At 45.0% G+C, this 17,107-nt stretch overlaps 1 protein-coding gene across 1 annotated transcript in view; it reads right to left on the bottom strand.

The window, feature by feature from the left end:
- The window catches only part of LOC142296262 (dihydroxyacetone phosphate acyltransferase-like), a 119,446-nt gene that overhangs the window by 13,533 nt on the left and 88,806 nt on the right, over positions 1–17,107 (bottom strand). Inside the window, exons 13-15 of the mRNA XM_075339632.1 lie at positions 7,732–7,831; positions 6,509–6,602; positions 573–634 (exon numbers count right to left, since the gene is read on the bottom strand). Coding sequence (XP_075195747.1) covers positions 573–634; positions 6,509–6,602; positions 7,732–7,831 — 256 coding nt within the window. The remainder of the gene's footprint in view (positions 1–572; positions 635–6,508; positions 6,603–7,731; positions 7,832–17,107) is intronic.

The raw sequence follows: 17,107 nt of genomic DNA, 5'->3' as shown, positions 1-17,107 counted from the left end.
TATGACCTCCTTAACACAAAGCGATAAACTGGCTAGGACTGGCTACCAGGGGGTGTATAAGCTCAGAGGGAGGAGCTACACTTTTAAGTGTAGTACTTTGTGTGTCCTCCGGAGGCAGAAGCTAAACACCCATGGTCTGGGTCTCCCAAAGGAACGATAAAGAAAATATGTTTTTATTATTCGGCTTATTCACTCATTGTTTATTATAGGTTTTGTTGCTGAGCGAGTGGAGCCATTGTTTATATGTAAACCTTGGTCATAAATTTGGTTTTCTGATATTTTTTTTTAGTAGAATGCAGTCTTTCAATGCTGAAAATAACAGCAGAAACCGCATTAAAAAAAACCCCCCAAAAACGCAATTTTACCCCCTTAAGAGCCATGCACATAACTGCTTTAATGTGCAGCCTGATATAGTGCAGTAGTAGGGCTGCCATAGAGTTGCATGAGGTCACTACTATACCTCTATAGGCCTCCAAATTCATATGTAGTTTTTTTTCTGTATTCTGTACATAGAGACTGACAGTATTACTAGAAATTATTACAGGAAAATAAAAATAAATCACGTTTCTCACCAAGTTTTCCTTTCATGTCAGCCATAGCTTGCCCATCTATAGTGAAGATTCTTGCAGGACCCCTGAAAAGAAACATAAAATCTAGTTAAAGGGAACCTGTCACCTGTAAAAAAAAACCGCTATTAACCTGCAGAAATGGGGTTAATCTGCAAGTTAACACCATTCTGAACCTGTCCGGCGCCTGCACATTAAACCCCGCTGCCAGGAGGAACAGAGGTTTATTCCTCCCGGCAGCGATTGGGGCTCTAGTTATGGGAGCGGAGACACCGCAGGTTCAGTCACTCCTCTAAGTATGGAGAGCAGCAGCTGTATCCGTGCCCCCTGCACTAACTGACAGCTTCCTCTAATGCAAAGCGGGGGTCATGGGTACATCCAACACTCTTCAAACATAGAACGGTGACTGAACCCACGCCTGCGCCTTCTCTATGATTGAAACCTGAACACTGCTGGGAGGATTGGGGTTCAATGTGCAGGAGACAGGCAGGTTCAGAATGCTATTAATTTGCAGATTAACCCCACTTCTGCAGGTTAATAGTGTTATTATAGATGATAGATTTCCTTTAAAGAAACCCTGTCACCATGAAAATACAGTGCAATCTGCAAGCAACATAATATAGAGGTTGATATATAGTTTTGTGAGAAAAGACTCATTATAACCTTTGTATTATTCACATAAACCTCTGCTCTTTCTGGAAATAGTCTAGTGGATAATCCTATGAGTGACTGACAGTCTCTGTATGTACACTTAGGGTCATTCACAGGTCAGTGTTTCTGATACGAGTCACATCCGTACGTGTAAGGCTATGTGCGCACTAGGCGTTTTTTTCACGCTGCGTTTTTATGTGCGTTTTTGTCTAAAAAACGCACCCGCGGCTAAAAAAACGCGGCAAAAACGCATGCGTTTTTGCCGCGATTTGGTGCGTTTTTTGCTGCGTTTTTGCTCACTGCGTTTTTAATCAGTGCACAATGCCATTAAAGATTGTTGATGGAAAAAAAAAAAAAAAAAAGGTCTGATGTCATTTCCTTCTTCAAAATGTTCATTGTATGCAGGAGAGCAGACAGCTGCAGAACTAGTGTATGCAGGAGAGCAGACAGCAGCTGCAGAACTACAAGTCTCAGCATCCTCCATCCAGGACTGTATGCAGTTTTTTGCCCAAAAAGAAAAAAAAAATGACATGGGCTTCGCCATATTTTTGTATGCTAGCCGGGTACAGCAGGCAGGTACAGGCTGCCCCCAACCCCCAGCTGCCTATTTGTACCCGGCTGGGAACCAAAAATATAGAGAAGCCCTTTTTTTTTAATTATTTCATGAAATAATTAAAAAAAAAAAATGACGTGGGCTTCGCCTAATTTTTGAGTCCAGCCGGGTACAACTAGGCAGCTGGGGATTGGAATCCACAGTGCAGGGTGCCCATGCTTTCTGGGCACCCCCACTGCGAATTGCAGTCCGCAGCCACCCCAGAAAATGGCGCTTTCATAGAAGCGCCATCTTCTGGCGCTGTATCCAACTCTTCTAGCTGCCCTGGTGACGGGTGGCGAGCTAGGTAATAATGGAGTTAGGGCTAGCTGTATATTATCAGCTGGCCCTAAGCCCGAAATTCATGGTGTCATGCCAATATTAGACATGGCCACCATGAATTTCTAGTAATGATAAAAAAAAACACAACACAGAGAAAAATATTTTTATTAGAAATAAAACACAACACAATTAGTGACTCCATCTTTATTGAAATAAACCCCCCTCCGCAGTAATCCTGGGTCAGGGTCCCGCGCCGTCCAATCAGGATCCAATATCATCTGATCGGTTTGCTGGAAGGCAGAGCGATCAGATGATGTGTCAGGATCAAGTGCCTGAATCCCATCATACATCAGCTGATTGTATAAAAGCCGATTATACAATCAGCTGATGCATCAGTAGAAAAAAAAAAAAAAAAAAATACATACTCATGTGCTGATTACCGGCAGCTCCTGGAGCGATCGATTGGACAGGAGTCTGATCCTATACGATCGCTGCAAGAGCTGCCGGTGATCAGCTGATGAAGTCCCCTGACGGCAGGATCAGCTGATAGCCGGCCGGGCGCGAAAAAGCCGGCGAGACTACGATCAGCTGATGCGTCAGGTGACTGCATCAGGTGATCCACAGCCAGGTCCTGCAAGCAAGGTCCTGCCCCGGGGAGACTGTACACAGCCAGAGCGGCGGGACCGGGAGGAGATGGGAGCGGGCATGGCACCGGGACCCTGCGGACAGGTGAGTATATGACATTTTTTTTTTTCTACTGTTCACTTTGTTTTTCGCCGCTGCCTCCACCTCCCGCCCAGACATGGCGCAGCACGGAGCTGACATGCACAGGACGGGAGGTGGAGGCAGCGGTGACGGTACCGGGAGGATTCCTGCTTCTGTGTTTACCAACAGAAGGAATCCTCTTCCTGTACACGTCACTGTAGTGCCCACCCCTTGCGTGTATAGCTGCGTTTTTAGTCATAGAAACGCGGCTATATGCGTTATTCATTGCGTTTTTAACATCTCATTGAATTCAATGAGTGAAAAACGCAGTGGAAAACGCAGAAATAATTGACATGCTGCGTTTTTGTGGTCACCACAAAAACGCAGCTAAAAAAAAACGCTGTGTGAGGACAGCACTTCTGAAAACCCATTGACATTGCTGGGGAAGCAATGTCACTGCGTTTTCAGCACAAAAACGCGGTAAAAAACGCCGCTAAAAACGCGGCAAAAACGCCTAGTGCGCACATAGCCTAACAACTGGACCGACCACACAGAGAAGTCTGTTTTTTTCCAGCAGCATGGATGACAAGGGCCAATACAAGTCTATGGGTCCATGTAAATATGTATCCTTGTGCAGTAGGTGTTTCACATTGAAAGTATATGAGAATCTTTGTAATTTATACAGTGCCTACAAGTAGTATTCAACCCCCTGCAGATTTAGCAGGTTTGATAAGATGCAAATAAGTTAGAGCCTGCAAACTTCAAACAAGAGCAGGATTTATTAACAGATGCATAAATCTTACAAACCAACAAGTTACGTTGCTCAGTTAAATTTTAATAAATTTTCAACATAAAAGTGTGGGTCAATTATTATTCAACCCCTAGGTTTAATATTTTGTGGAATAACCCTTGTTTGCAATTACAGCTAATAATCGTCTTTTATAAGACCTGATCAGGCCGGCACAGGTCTCTGGAGTTATCTTGGCCCACTCCTCCATGCAGATCTTCTCCAAGTTATCTAGGTTCTTTGGGTGTCTCATGTGGACATTAATCTTGAGCTCCTTCCACAAGTTTTCAATTGGGTTAAGGTCAGGAGACTGACTAGGCCACTGCAACACCTTGATTTTTTCCCTCTTGAACTAGGCCTTGGTTTTCTTGGCTGTGTACTTTGGGTCGTTATCTTGTTGGAAGATGAAATGACGACCCATCTTAAGATCCTTGATGGAGGAGCGGAGGTTCTTGGCCAAAATCTCCAGGTAAGCCGTGCTATCCATCTTCCCATGGATGCGGACCAGATGGCCAGGCCCCTTGGCTGAGAAACAGCCCCACAGCATGATCCTGCCACCACCATGCTTGACTGTAGGGATGGTATTCTTGGGGTCGTATGCAGTGCCATCCAGTCTCCAAACGTCACGTGTGTGGTTGGCACCAAAGATCTCGATCTTGGTCTTATCAGACCAGAGAACCTTGAACCAGTCTGTCTCAGAGTCCTCCAAGTGATCATGAGCAAACTGTAGACGAGCCTTGACATGACGCTTTGAAAGTAAAGGTACCTTACGGGCTCGTCTGGAACGGAGACCATTGCGGTGGAGTACGTTACTTATGGTATTGACTGAAACCAATGTCCCCACTGCCATGAGATCTTCCCGGAGCTCCTTCCTTGTTGTCCTTGGGTTAGCCTTGACTCTTCGGACAAGCCTGGCCTCGGCACGGGTGGAAACTTTCAAAGGCTGTCCAGGCCGTGGAAGGCTAACAGTAGTTCCATAAGCCTTCCACTTCTGGATGATGCTCCCAACAGTGGAGACAGGTAGGGCCAACTCCTTGGAAAGGGTTTTGTACCCCTTGCCAGCCTTGTGACCCTCCACGATCTTGTCTCTTATGGCCTTGGAATGCTCCTTTGTCTTTCCCATGTTGACCAAGTATGAGTGCTGTTCACAAGTTTGGGGAGGGTCTTAAGCCTGCTTTACATGGTACGACCGATTGTGCGATTTCACAATCGATCGTACCCGCCCCCGTCCTTTTTGCGTCACGGGCAAATCGCTGCCCGTGTCGCACAAAGTTAGTAACCCCCGTCACACATACTTACCTCTCGTGCGACCTCGCTGTGGGCGGCGAACGTCCACTTCCTGGAGTGGGAGGGACGTTCGGCGTCACAGCGACGTCACACGGCCGCCGGCCAATGGAAGCGGAGGGGCGGAGATGAGCGGGACGTAAACATCCCGCCCACCTCCTTCCTTCCACATAAAGCCGGCGGCGGCCGCGGGAGGCAGGTGAGCTGCTCATCGTTCCCGTGGTGTCACACGGAGCGGCGTGTGCTACCACGGAAACGATGGTCAACTAAATCAAACGATATTATGGAACCTAGCGAGCAGTACCCGACTCACGATTTGTGAGCGATACTGCGTCGCTAGGAGGTGTCACACAGGCCGGCATCGCCAGCGATGCCGGATGTGCGTCACAAAAACCGTGACCCCGACGATCTATCGCACGATAGATTGACTGGTGTAAAGCAGCCTTTAGTCATAGTCAGAAAAGGCTGGAAAAAGAGATAATTAATCCAAACATGTGAAGCTCATTGTTCTTTGTGCCTGAAATACTTCTTAATACTTTAGGGGAACCAAACAGAATTCTGGTGGTTTGAGGGGTTGAATAATAAATGACCCTCTGAATAAAGTTTTCACCATTTAAAAAAAAAAAAAACAAATACAGAAATAACATTCTTTTTTGCTGCAGTGCATTTCACACTTCCAGGCTGATCTACAGTCCAAATGTCACAATGCCAAGTTAATTCCGAATGTGTAAACCTGCTAAATCTGCAGGGGGTTGAATACTACTTGTAGGCACTGTATATCGATACCGGAAAAATACGGATGACACACGTTTTTCACAATGTACACACAGATGGGTGATTAAAAATAAACGCTATGGTCAAAACAGACTGTGCCACACCTACATGGTTTTTAATGGATGTATGAAGGGGGCCTAAAACAAAGAAAGCGGTCACACACTGATAGGACCACCCACTGGACTTAAAATATTCAGAAAAAGCAGATGTTGACATTATTAAAACACAGGCTATACTGAATCTTTCTAAAAAAAAACAAAAACAAAACAAAAACATATTAACCTATTTAGCTTCTCTGGTCTATAAAAAAGACGCTCTCAGGCTGGACTGCATCTTCATGGCGACAGGATCCCTTGAAACAACCGGGGAGCAATTGTATAATCTACGTTAACTTTCGAAATGAGAAATGGCAAAATGTTGAACATGTCAAATGTAGTTAAGCTGAAATGCAACTCTTTCTATCAAAGGGTCTGTCTGAGTCTAGACCACCACAGACACATTACATTAGACACATTACCTTAGGGCTGATTCCGCGAGTGAACCGATTTTGCTAATTTGAGGTTTCAGCCACAAAAAAAAACATTTCTAAATGAGAGACTGCAATATCCTAGCAAAACATTGAAATAGGGCAGTGGGCAAGATGTCTCCTCTATGTTCTCATGCAGTGATATGGGCAGTGTTTGTGTGTTTGTCAATCACATTGTACAAGTAAATGAAATGGAACCTGAAATCTGTATCGCTTGGGAAAAATGGAAATCATAAGTAAGACTAATAATGACCCCCAGAAACAACAGGCCAGAGGGGACACGTTCACTGCAGTACCCAAGGCTTGTGTGGCTGAAAATGGGAACTTGGACATATACTTACGATTTACCGACCGTCATAATTCCCAACTCCAAATAAGCTGCTAGTGTATTTTTTTGGATATCAGATGATAAGGCCTCATAACATTGGCTGGCTCCTGTAAAAGTAAAGGGAATTGTTATGTTTGTTATGTGGAGTTATTGGCCTCTAATTAATTTATAAGATTTTTGGAGATGCTTAATTACACAACAGCACAGTATTTATGATGGAGCGTGTATTGTAAGAACATTTCTGAAAGTGGCCAAGAAGAATAGTGTGTGTGTGTGTGTGTGTGTGTGTGTGTGTGTGTGTGTGTGTGTGTATTTTTATAATATATAATAAAAACAGTGGCTGTAGGAAACCACTATAAACAGAGCTACCCATTAATGCTTTAATACTTTAATATGGTTCACACTGCAAGGTTATTAAATGTAATGACGTCATCTATAGTTACATGGGGACCAAATAATCTTGTCAGGTGTCGCACAGCCATAGTGCAACACCTGACAACATCAATAAAGGAGAGGGTTGTAAAGAAGAGTGTAATGTCTCTTGTAAATAAATGTAGATGATTACACTGAATATATTTTCTTATTCATTCGGGTTATCAGATGTTATTGCAGTAAACGTAAAAAATCTATAGCAGTCAACAGGATTTCACATGACAACCCAGACATGTGTGATGGTTGAAGGTCGTCTCACCACATCTTCCTATTTTATGGATGTTGTACTTTAGGTGCAATAGGCCGAAAACTTAAAAAGAACTCCCTCTCCTCACTTTACTTCCAGGTGTATTAGAGTAGTGAGCGGAAAAAGCAGAAGGAAGACATGGAGGAGAACACGCCCAGCCACTGTGGTTATGTGGCAAAGACAGAATGTCAGAACATATGTACACACTCAAGTGATCACTATCAATCAGAAGTAGGGGAAGGCCTCAATATGCAAATGAAAGACATAACAGTACACCAAACTTTTGGCCATGCCGAGAGTGGACCGTAGCCCCATAATTTGCATGTGAATTACAAGTTATTTTCTCAGTCACTGTACCAGTAGCGGGTACAGTGCTAGTATGGCTGATACAGGGGCCAGGTCCCCTACAACACTGTATAGGACATTTAAAATGCATTTGGGGGAATGACTGACTCCCTTTAATGTTGAACACAATTTTCAGAAACAAAAGAATTATGTTCGATCAATGCTCTGAAATATTCTTTATGATATTGATATTATGAGATTTATGCGCTCACCTGCCAAAATCCTTTGTGTTAGAAAACTTCTCATACCAGATATGTACTGCTTTTCTGTGAACTCTCCTCTTACCTCCTTGGCCAAGTACATAAAGGCTAACTGTAAAATGTGAACATACTTACTATGATGTAAACATTTTTTTTATTTTTTACAAAATTGCAAAATAATTTTCTCCATTATAGAATATCTATTGGTGGGAGTCGGCCACCCCTAAAATTCCCGTCAAACTAATCAATCGGCCATAGTAGAAAGGAGATGTGTGTGCACCTGCTAGTCCCCTGAAGTGACACGGCGTACGCTCCACTTCTGGAGGCTCAGTGAGTGTGTGCACACCGCACTGTCAATCAGCACAGGGCGAGGAGCAGAACAGGGCACAGAGCTTGGGGCATCACTGGTTGCTTTAAGCAGCCACAATTGCAAAAGGAATAAAGCTCCTTTTCTGGATTATCAAAGCTAAGAAAACCAAACAGGTGTGATTTTTATAGTGGCCAAATCCCATATGAACTGATTAGTTTAAACTTAGTTTTGGCGTGGACAGACTTCCTTTACATCTAGTGTTATTTTTGTAAAACTGGACATAGAAATAACTTAAGGTATGTAGTCAATATAAAAAGTCTACACACTCCTGCTAAAATTCAAGATTTTTATCATGTAAAAAATAATGATACCAAGAATCATTTCAGCATTTCCCCCATCGTGTGCTGTCTGTGTGCAATACATTTTTTTACTCAGCAAGTATCATTTACAGGACCATTTATAGTTTTGTATGCTACAGAATTGTAATGTATCTGTAGAAATCGGATACCATTATGTGGCATCCATTTTTTTGTTGCACCCATAGACTTGGATAAGTGAGTCTCCTCCGATTCCAGAGTAAAATCGCAGCATGCAACAATTTTTTCCATACACCAATTAGATGTGAAGTAGTACACTATTCTGCACTGCATGACTGAATAACATTGGTCAGAGCGGTACGTTTTTTTTTTATCAGTTTGTAACTTGTCAGATTTCCAAGGTGGTGTGAGAGTAAGCCCTTAAATTCATGTTAAATACACAGCTGCCATCATTTACAGTGATTCTGAATAACCCCATATAAACTTTACTTGTTCTAATATGATTTTCAAGATATTTTCTTAGATGCATTTTACAACAAAAGCCATAATCTGGGAGGCTGCAAAGAGGCTTACAGCAACAGTGAAGGAGCTGCAGTAAATTCTGGAAAGTACTGCTTGTGTATTGTAACAACAGTCTCCTGTATTTTGCATACGTCTGGCCTGTGGAGTAGTTTGGCAAGATGCAATGCTTTTTCTTAATAAGAAAAACATTGAACTCTAAATATGTTTTGTCCAAACCTACATCAAGCCTGCCAAAACATGTGGAAAACAATTATAATCTGATGCAGCTTAAATTGAACTTTTTGGGACTTCCGGTTCCGGCGCTGTGATGTGGGGACGCGGGAGACAGAGCTCCGCACGTTCCTCAGCCCCACACACCGACTACAGGAGCCCCACGGCTGGGGGAGGAGGCGGAGAGGGGGAGGCGAGGAGCGGGAGGTGACCGTGCATGGAGCGGTACCTCCTCCGGAGCAGTGGCAGACAGCTGGAGCAGGGTGCTGCAGAGAAAGCAGTGCACATGGAGCGCAAAATGGCGGCCGCGGGCCGCGGCGGTGTGCAGGGAGGTGAGCGGGGACGGATGGAGGAGGAGGAGGGGGAGCAGCTGAGAGAGCAGCAAAGAGCTCGGCAACACGTGCAACAGGCAGCCGAGCAGCACGAACAGCAGGCAGCCAAGCAGCACGAGCAGCAGACAGCCCAGCAACTCCAGCAGCAGACAGCCCAGCAGCACCAGCAGCAGACAGCCCAGCAGCAGACAGCCCAGCAGCACCAGCAGCGGGCAGCCCAGCAGCAGACAGCCCAGCAGCAGACAGCCCAGCAGCAGACAGCCCAGCAGCAGACAGCCCAGCAGCAGACAGCCCAGCAGCACGAGCAGTTCCCAGGCCTGCAAATTGATTATGACCGTCTGGCTGGAGCAGTGGCAATGCACCTGGCAGACAAGATCAAAGACTCTAGAGGCTATGGTGGGGGCAGTGCTAGCACCCTTAAAGGAACAGATCGCACAGCAGGGAGCCAGGATGTCAGAGATGGAGCAAAGAATCTCTGACACAGAGGACGAGGTGGCAGCATTAAAGGGGCAGCTGCAGGAGATGGTGGAGGGATCCCAGGCCATGAGAGACAAACTAGAGGATCTGGAAAACCGCTCCAGAAGAAGCAATTTAAGGCTGGTGGGTTTGCCGGAATCTATAAGCATGCGGCAATTGGACAACATATGTGAAGCAGAGCTCCACAAGGCGCTAGGTCTAACGCACAAATGCAGGGTGGAAAGAGCGCACAGAGTGGGCCCTGTAAGAGAGCGTCCAGGCACAGGAGGAACAAATGGGAAGGAAGACAGCACGGGAGTGACGGGACCAGCCAGGCCACGCCAAGTGATAATAAAATACTTGGAATACAAAGACAAAGAAGAGATACTGCGAGCGTTTAGAGGAAGGAGGACCCCACTGTCTCTACAAGGGCATAAGGTGCTGATCTTCGGTGACTACTCGGCGGAGGTTACACGCAAAAGGAAAACCTTTAGTAAGATTTGTACCGCGCTGTATCGTAAAGGCATAAAATTCCAACTGCTGTATCCTGCAATACTGAGAGTAACAAGACGTGATGGATCCCTTTTTGCGACGAAAGACTTGAGTGAGGCGGAGAGATGGATGGAGAAGATGGAGAACAGAAACCAGACGGAGGACTTCCTGGAGAGGCAACATACTCGGCAAGGAAGAGAGGAGGAGAGCCGGGCATCGGGCCGGAACGACTGGATGGAGGGGACGGAGATACATGCAGGAAGTCCAAAAGCAAGGAGGTCGCCGTCGCGTTGGCCTGGAGGCCAGAAGAGGGGAGCGCCATGAGAGAGGCTGCAGGGAGAAGAATCGATATTTTTGAACTGAACTGAGGGGCCCAAGAGAGAGGGGACTGACGGAATGCAGGGGATGAGTAACATCTACTGTTTATTATTGCATCTTTACTTTCTGCTTCCGCTTCCTACTTCCTCTTCCGCCTCCCCTTCTGCTTCCTGCTTTCCCTTTCACTACCTCTTTCGCTTCCTACTTCCTCTTCCACCTCATACTGCCTCTTCCACTTCTCTTGCACTTCCTTTACCATCCCATCTACCTCTTCCTACTTCTTTTTCCACTTCCTCTTCTAATTCCTACTTCCACTTCCTACTTACTTCCACTTCCTCCTTTCACCTCCTGTCCCACTTCCTTTCACTTCTTACTTCCTTTTCCACTTCTACTTCCTCTTTTACTTCCTTTTCCACTTCCTACTTCCTCTTTCATTTCCTCTTCCACTTCCTATTTTCTCTTCCACTTCCTACTTCCACTTCCTCTTCCTTTTCCTATTTCCTTTTCCACTTCCTACTTCCTCTTCCTCTTCCACTTCCAACTTCCTCTTCCTACTTCCTACTTCCACTTCCTCTTCCATTTCCTTTTCCACTTCCTACTTCCTTTCCCCCCCCCCTCTTGTAAGCTTTTCCTTTCTTTTCTCTTCAGTTCCCCTCGCCTCTTCAATCTATATGGACCAAGGTGCCTTGTCCCATCGGGGCTGTAGGGGACCCTAACATCTATGGGGGACCGGGTTTCTCTCTTTTTAGTATCTACTGATAAATCGCTCTTCTGGTAGCCAGGTCACTTATGCTGATGGGAGGTGAAGTGAAATTGAGACCAGAGGTAACAAATAATAGGTATGGGCAATGAGGGAGGGGGTATTGTATGTTGGCACGGCTATTGACCAGGAAGGCCTTGCTCTGGTGTGTTAGATAACAGAACAATGGGGGACAGGCCATATGTAAATGTTAATTAGGGGGCTGAGAGGGGATTGCGGAGCCAGGAGAATCACAGAAAAAATGGAAATGACGAGACGATTGATTGTAAAGGGGGGGACAGTTGAGGGGCTGTTAGTTGACCATAGATTTAGGTTGAATAGTTGGGTTCAGGGAAAGCAACGCTATAGGAACACAGAAAGAAAACTGAGGGCAGTTGGGGGGGTAGCCAACAGGTTTATAGTTAATGCCAAGAAGAGGACACAAGGTTGCGCCCAGGCAATACATAGTTGTCAGTACGCAGCGGAGTTAAGGCAGGGAAAAGACCAGGGAAAGGCGCCAACACACACACAAGTTAGAACATATAGCGACATAAATGTCCCGAGATGTTGGGATAATGGTTAAATTAGTCACTTGGAAGGTAAAAGGTTTGAAGTCTCCACATAAGCGCATGATGATATTACGACACCTTAAAAGACTGAAGGTAGATATCGCACTACTGCAGGAGACCCACCTGCAAAAAGGGGATTTTTTTCGTATGCAAAAATTATTGGTGGGTGCGGTAGTCGGGTCAGGATCCCAGGGAAGGAAGGCAGGGGTAATGATCTTAATAAACAAACACTTTACTCACGAAATAGTGTCCCAAGACAGTGATGATGGTGGGAGGTACATACATATCAAATTAACTAGCCCGCAGGGAGAGTTTAGCATACACAATATATATGCCCCTAATACTGAACAAAAAGCCTTCTTTGACTTTATCACCAACAAATTGGGAGTGGATGTAGACCCAAATAAGATAGTGGGGGGAGATTTTAATGCAGTAGTTTCGAAAGAGGAGGATAGGAGGTATGGCAAGGAACAAGGTAGGCAGAGTAGGAATACAAAGGGTTTGATGGCCAAATTACTGGAAGACACAAATCTGCAGGACAGTTGGAGAACGCAACACCCATATGAACGTGAATTTACACACTACTCACACCCACACGAAGCATGGTCAAGGATTGACTTTATGTTAGTAGACCAAAGACTCTGGCACAGGGTCAAGGATGTAGACATAGAGAACATGGTTATATCCGACCACAGCCCGGTGACCTTAGACTTAAATGACAGAATACAGAGGGGCTCGGATTATATATGGAGATTTCCATCATTCTTACTCAAAGATAAAGATTTTATTAAAACATTAAAGGAGTGGTGGGAGGAATATTGCGGCACTAACAGCGGGCACGAGGAAGAGGCAATGCTATTCTGGGAAACAGCGAAAGTAGTATTAAGGGGGGAGACTGATGGGGCATGTAGCCAAAATCAGGAAACAGACGCAAAAACATAACCAGGAGGCAAGCACTAGTTTGAGAGAGAAATACACAAGGTACCTAGAAAACAAATCCCAAAAAGCAAAAGAAGAGTGGAAGGAAGCAAAACAAGAGTTTGACATGTGGGTAGGAAAACGAGAAGAACTAGTAAGGTCTCAGCAGGAGGTTGACTTGCACCGATTTGGCAATAAGGCGGGTAAACTGCTGGCTAACCTGGCAAAGGGAAGACGACCATTGACGTTAATAGCTAGTATGACAAGACAGGATGGGACCAAATCGACGAATCCGCAGGAGATCAACCAGATCTTGGGGGAATGCTATGCCAAACTATATAGTAAAGGGGATGAAAATAGAGAAGGAGGGAGGGAGTGGCTAAAGACATTAGGACTTACACAAATAACCGAGGACGAACTGACTAGACTGAACGCGGACATCACAATAGAGGAAGTGCAAACAACAATAGGAGAACTGAGTATACATAAAGCACCGGGGCCTGACTGGTTCAATGGGGAATTCTATAAAGTACTAAAGGAGGAAATATCACCAACGCTGACACGTATGTTTAATAAAATGTTAGGGGGTACGGGAATGTCTAGCCACCTTAACACTGCATATATAAAACTTTTACCCAAAGGAGACAAAAATTTGGACAACCCAACGAATTATAGACCAATCTCACTAATCAACCAAGACCTTAAACTAGTGGCCAAATTTATGGCCAATCGATTAGCAGAGGTATTACCAAGGCTAATTTCTCCCACCCAATCGGGGTTTGTAAAGGGGAGAGCAGCCGTGACAAACGTAAGAAAGGCCATGATAGTAATGGACGCCATCAGACACAGGGATCTACAAGGAGGGGAATTTCCAGCCATGATCACGTTGGATGCTGAAAAAGCGTTTGATAATGTGCAGTGGCCATGGCTGGAAACAGTCCTAGATAATATGGGCTTCAGGGGAGCATTCAGAACATTTATAGGTATACTATATGCAAACCCTCAGGCAACAGTGGCGACACCCGGATTGTTGTCACGACCCTTCTCTTTGACCAAAGGGACGAGACAGGGGTGCCCGCTGTCTCCTCTCTTGTTCAATCTAGCCATTGAGCCATTATCAAAACTGATCAATGGAGGAGACTGCTTTGAGGGCATTAACATTGGAATGGAAAAAGTACATTCAGCTCTATTTGCGGACGATATCATATTATTCATGAATAGACCACAGAATGACCTTTTAAAAACAATACAACAGATAGAGAGATTTGGGTCTATGGCAGGTTTTAAATTGAACAAGACAAAATGTGAAATACTGTTTCTGAATGAGCGAACCATGTCATCCCTGAAAACCTATGGAATAGGGGATAACATATGTGGGATACCGATAGCAAAAACCCACCTTAAATACCTGGGGATCCAGATGGGACGGCAGCCTGCCTCCATTTATGAATTAAACTTCAAACCGTTGATACAGAAAATAGAACGAGAGCTAAAGATGTGGGAGGGGCTGCCGCTATCCCTGCTAGGTAGAAACCACCTCTTAAAAATGATGAGTTTCTCGAAGCTGCTATACCCAATGCAGACTATCCCTATATTATTAAAGCATGCGGATGTAAATAGACTGAATAAAGCATTTACAAGCTTCCTATGGAAGAGAAAAAGACCAAGAATTAGGGCGGAAAAACTAATGCTACCACTGGAAAAGGGAGGAATCAAGATGCCAAATGTGAGAGGCTACAACCTTGCATGCTTGATGAGGCACGTAATAGACTGGCTGAGGAAGACAAATAGCTATTCTAACATAAAATTGAAATGTGAGTACTGTAGACCATGGGACTTGGGGGCAATATTACACACGTCATTGGCCAATATTCCGAGGAAAATTAAGCACTCCCTGGTACGTAGGGATACGATAATGGCGTGGAAAGCAGTGAGGAAAAAGTTTAACCTGTCCTGGCGAATCTCCAAATACCTAAATATCTGGAATTTTCCGGAATTCCCAGCAGGGAGGGAAAACAAACTATTTCTAGAATGGAGAAATAAGGGGATCAGTGGGGTGAAGGATCTGCTCCATGAAACGGAACATAGGTGGTTGACCCTTGAGGAGATGGTGAACAGGTACGGGCTTTCCCCATTCCAAATCATACAATACAAACAGGTGGAAAAGGGAATAATGGGACTATTGAGGGATGTTAGAAAAGAACAGGTAATGAATGAAATGGACCAATTTATAATGAAGGATAAACAGGAGATTACTATCTTCTCCCTGTACAAAGATCTGAGAACAGCACTGGTACCACTGCACTCGGACCAGGTCTGGGGAGCATGGGCACGACAACTAAAAGATACAGAGGCAGGGGAAAAGATACAGCAGGGATGGATGAGGATGAGGAAGGAGGTGATTAATGAGGGCTGGAGGGACACACAGTTTAGATTAATGCATAGAGCAATTTATGGTTTTAACATCCCCACCAAGCAGACTATGAATAAAATAGAACATTGCCCCAAATTTAAACAGCTGAAAACGGACTTATACCATGGGATTTGGCAGTGCCCACAAAGTCAGAAATTTTGGGGAAAAATGAAGACACTTATAGAAAAAGTATGGGAAGTGGAAATGGAACTAGACCCATTGTTATGGATTTTCCACCACAGGACTAAAGAAAAGGAAGGAGGAGGAGATACACGGGGGACCACGATTCCAAGACTCTTTCATAATATTGCTATGATAGGGAAAAAGGCCCTACTACGCAGATGGCTCGAGGAATCTGTTCCGTCAGAGGAGGAGGTGGTCAATCAGATTAAAAAGCTGCTCAATATTGAACAGTTGGAAGCCGAAAGAAATAAGGACGAGCTAACGGGAAACTTTTAAAAAAATGGAAGAGATTTATAGTACAACAGTATGGAGTTGCAGAAATACGGAAAGTGGTATCTCCTTTCACTAATACGGAATGGTATCTACTGGGAGACTTGCAAGGCACATTGGGAAAGCTGAAAATACACACGCAGTAGAGACACAACAGTAGGGCGAGACGAGGGTTTCAGAGAAGTAGGGCTTCAAACGGGAATCAGAATATAGAGGAGCTGTGTGTTCTTTTGTGACTTATACCTGGTGTTCAGCGTATTAAAAATGTTGGGGGGGATAAAGTGGGACTAAAAGAGGGTGGGTTAAGACAAGGGTGGGTAAATTGGTAAGGTGAATTTATTCTTGTTCAAATGTTAGACATATTGTAATAATTCTGAAAAATGCAATAAAAATTTATGTTTAAAAAAAAATTGAACTTTTTGGCCAAAATTCCCCAAAATATTATGTTTGGTGCAAACCCAAAACACTGTACATCACCAAATGATGGTAGAGCCAGCATTATGCATTGGTGCTGTTAGTCTGCAGCTGGAATGAGGCTGTAGTTAAGGCGGAGGAAATTATGACAGGTCAAAACAGTACCTTGAAAAAGTATTACCATATTTTTCCGATTATAAGATACACTTTTCCTCCCAAAAATTTGCATCTTTCCTCCCAAAAAAAATGCATCTTAAAATCCGAATGTAGCTTACCAGGGGGTGGTGAAGAGGGGTCAAAAATGGCAGGGGCAATGCTATGGGGTGTGCTGCCGGCGCTGCTCTGTGCGGCGGGTGGTGAGGCACCGACCATTCTGAAGATGTCGGCAGTGAGGTTTTCAAATAATGGCGCCTAGAGTTGGCGCGTGCACAGATGGAGCTCTCAGCTCAAGCTCTAATCTGCGTAAGCACCGACTCCAGACGCTATTATTTGAAGTCCTCACCACTGAAATCTTCAGAATGGCTGGGAACTCGCAGCCCTGCACAGAGGAAAGCTGCACCGCGCAAAGCTGCACCACACAGAGCTGCACCACACAGAGCTGCACCACACAAAGCAGTCCCGCACAGAGCAGTCCCGCACAGAGCAGTCCCGCACAGAGCAGTCCCGCACAGAGCAGTCCCGCACAGAGCAGTCCCGCACAGAGCAGTCCCGCACAGAGCAGAACCACGTGAACAGCCCCGCACAGAGCAGAGCCATGTGAACAGCCCCGCACAGAGCAGAGCAGCCCCACACAGAGCAGAGCCGCATCCACAGCCCCCGCAGTGAGTATCTGGGCTCCCCTCTGTACTACTCGCAGCATCGCTGTATGGCAGTACTGTTGAGGAGGACCTTTCCATCAAATACTTAATTAACCTCTTGACAAGAG

The sequence above is a fragment of the Anomaloglossus baeobatrachus genome, chromosome 3, assembly GCF_048569485.1.
Source record: "Anomaloglossus baeobatrachus isolate aAnoBae1 chromosome 3, aAnoBae1.hap1, whole genome shotgun sequence".
Taxonomy (NCBI): domain Eukaryota; kingdom Metazoa; phylum Chordata; class Amphibia; order Anura; family Aromobatidae; genus Anomaloglossus; species Anomaloglossus baeobatrachus.
Note: the sequence above shows the minus strand (reverse complement) of the source record. Positions and strands in the feature narration are given on the sequence as shown.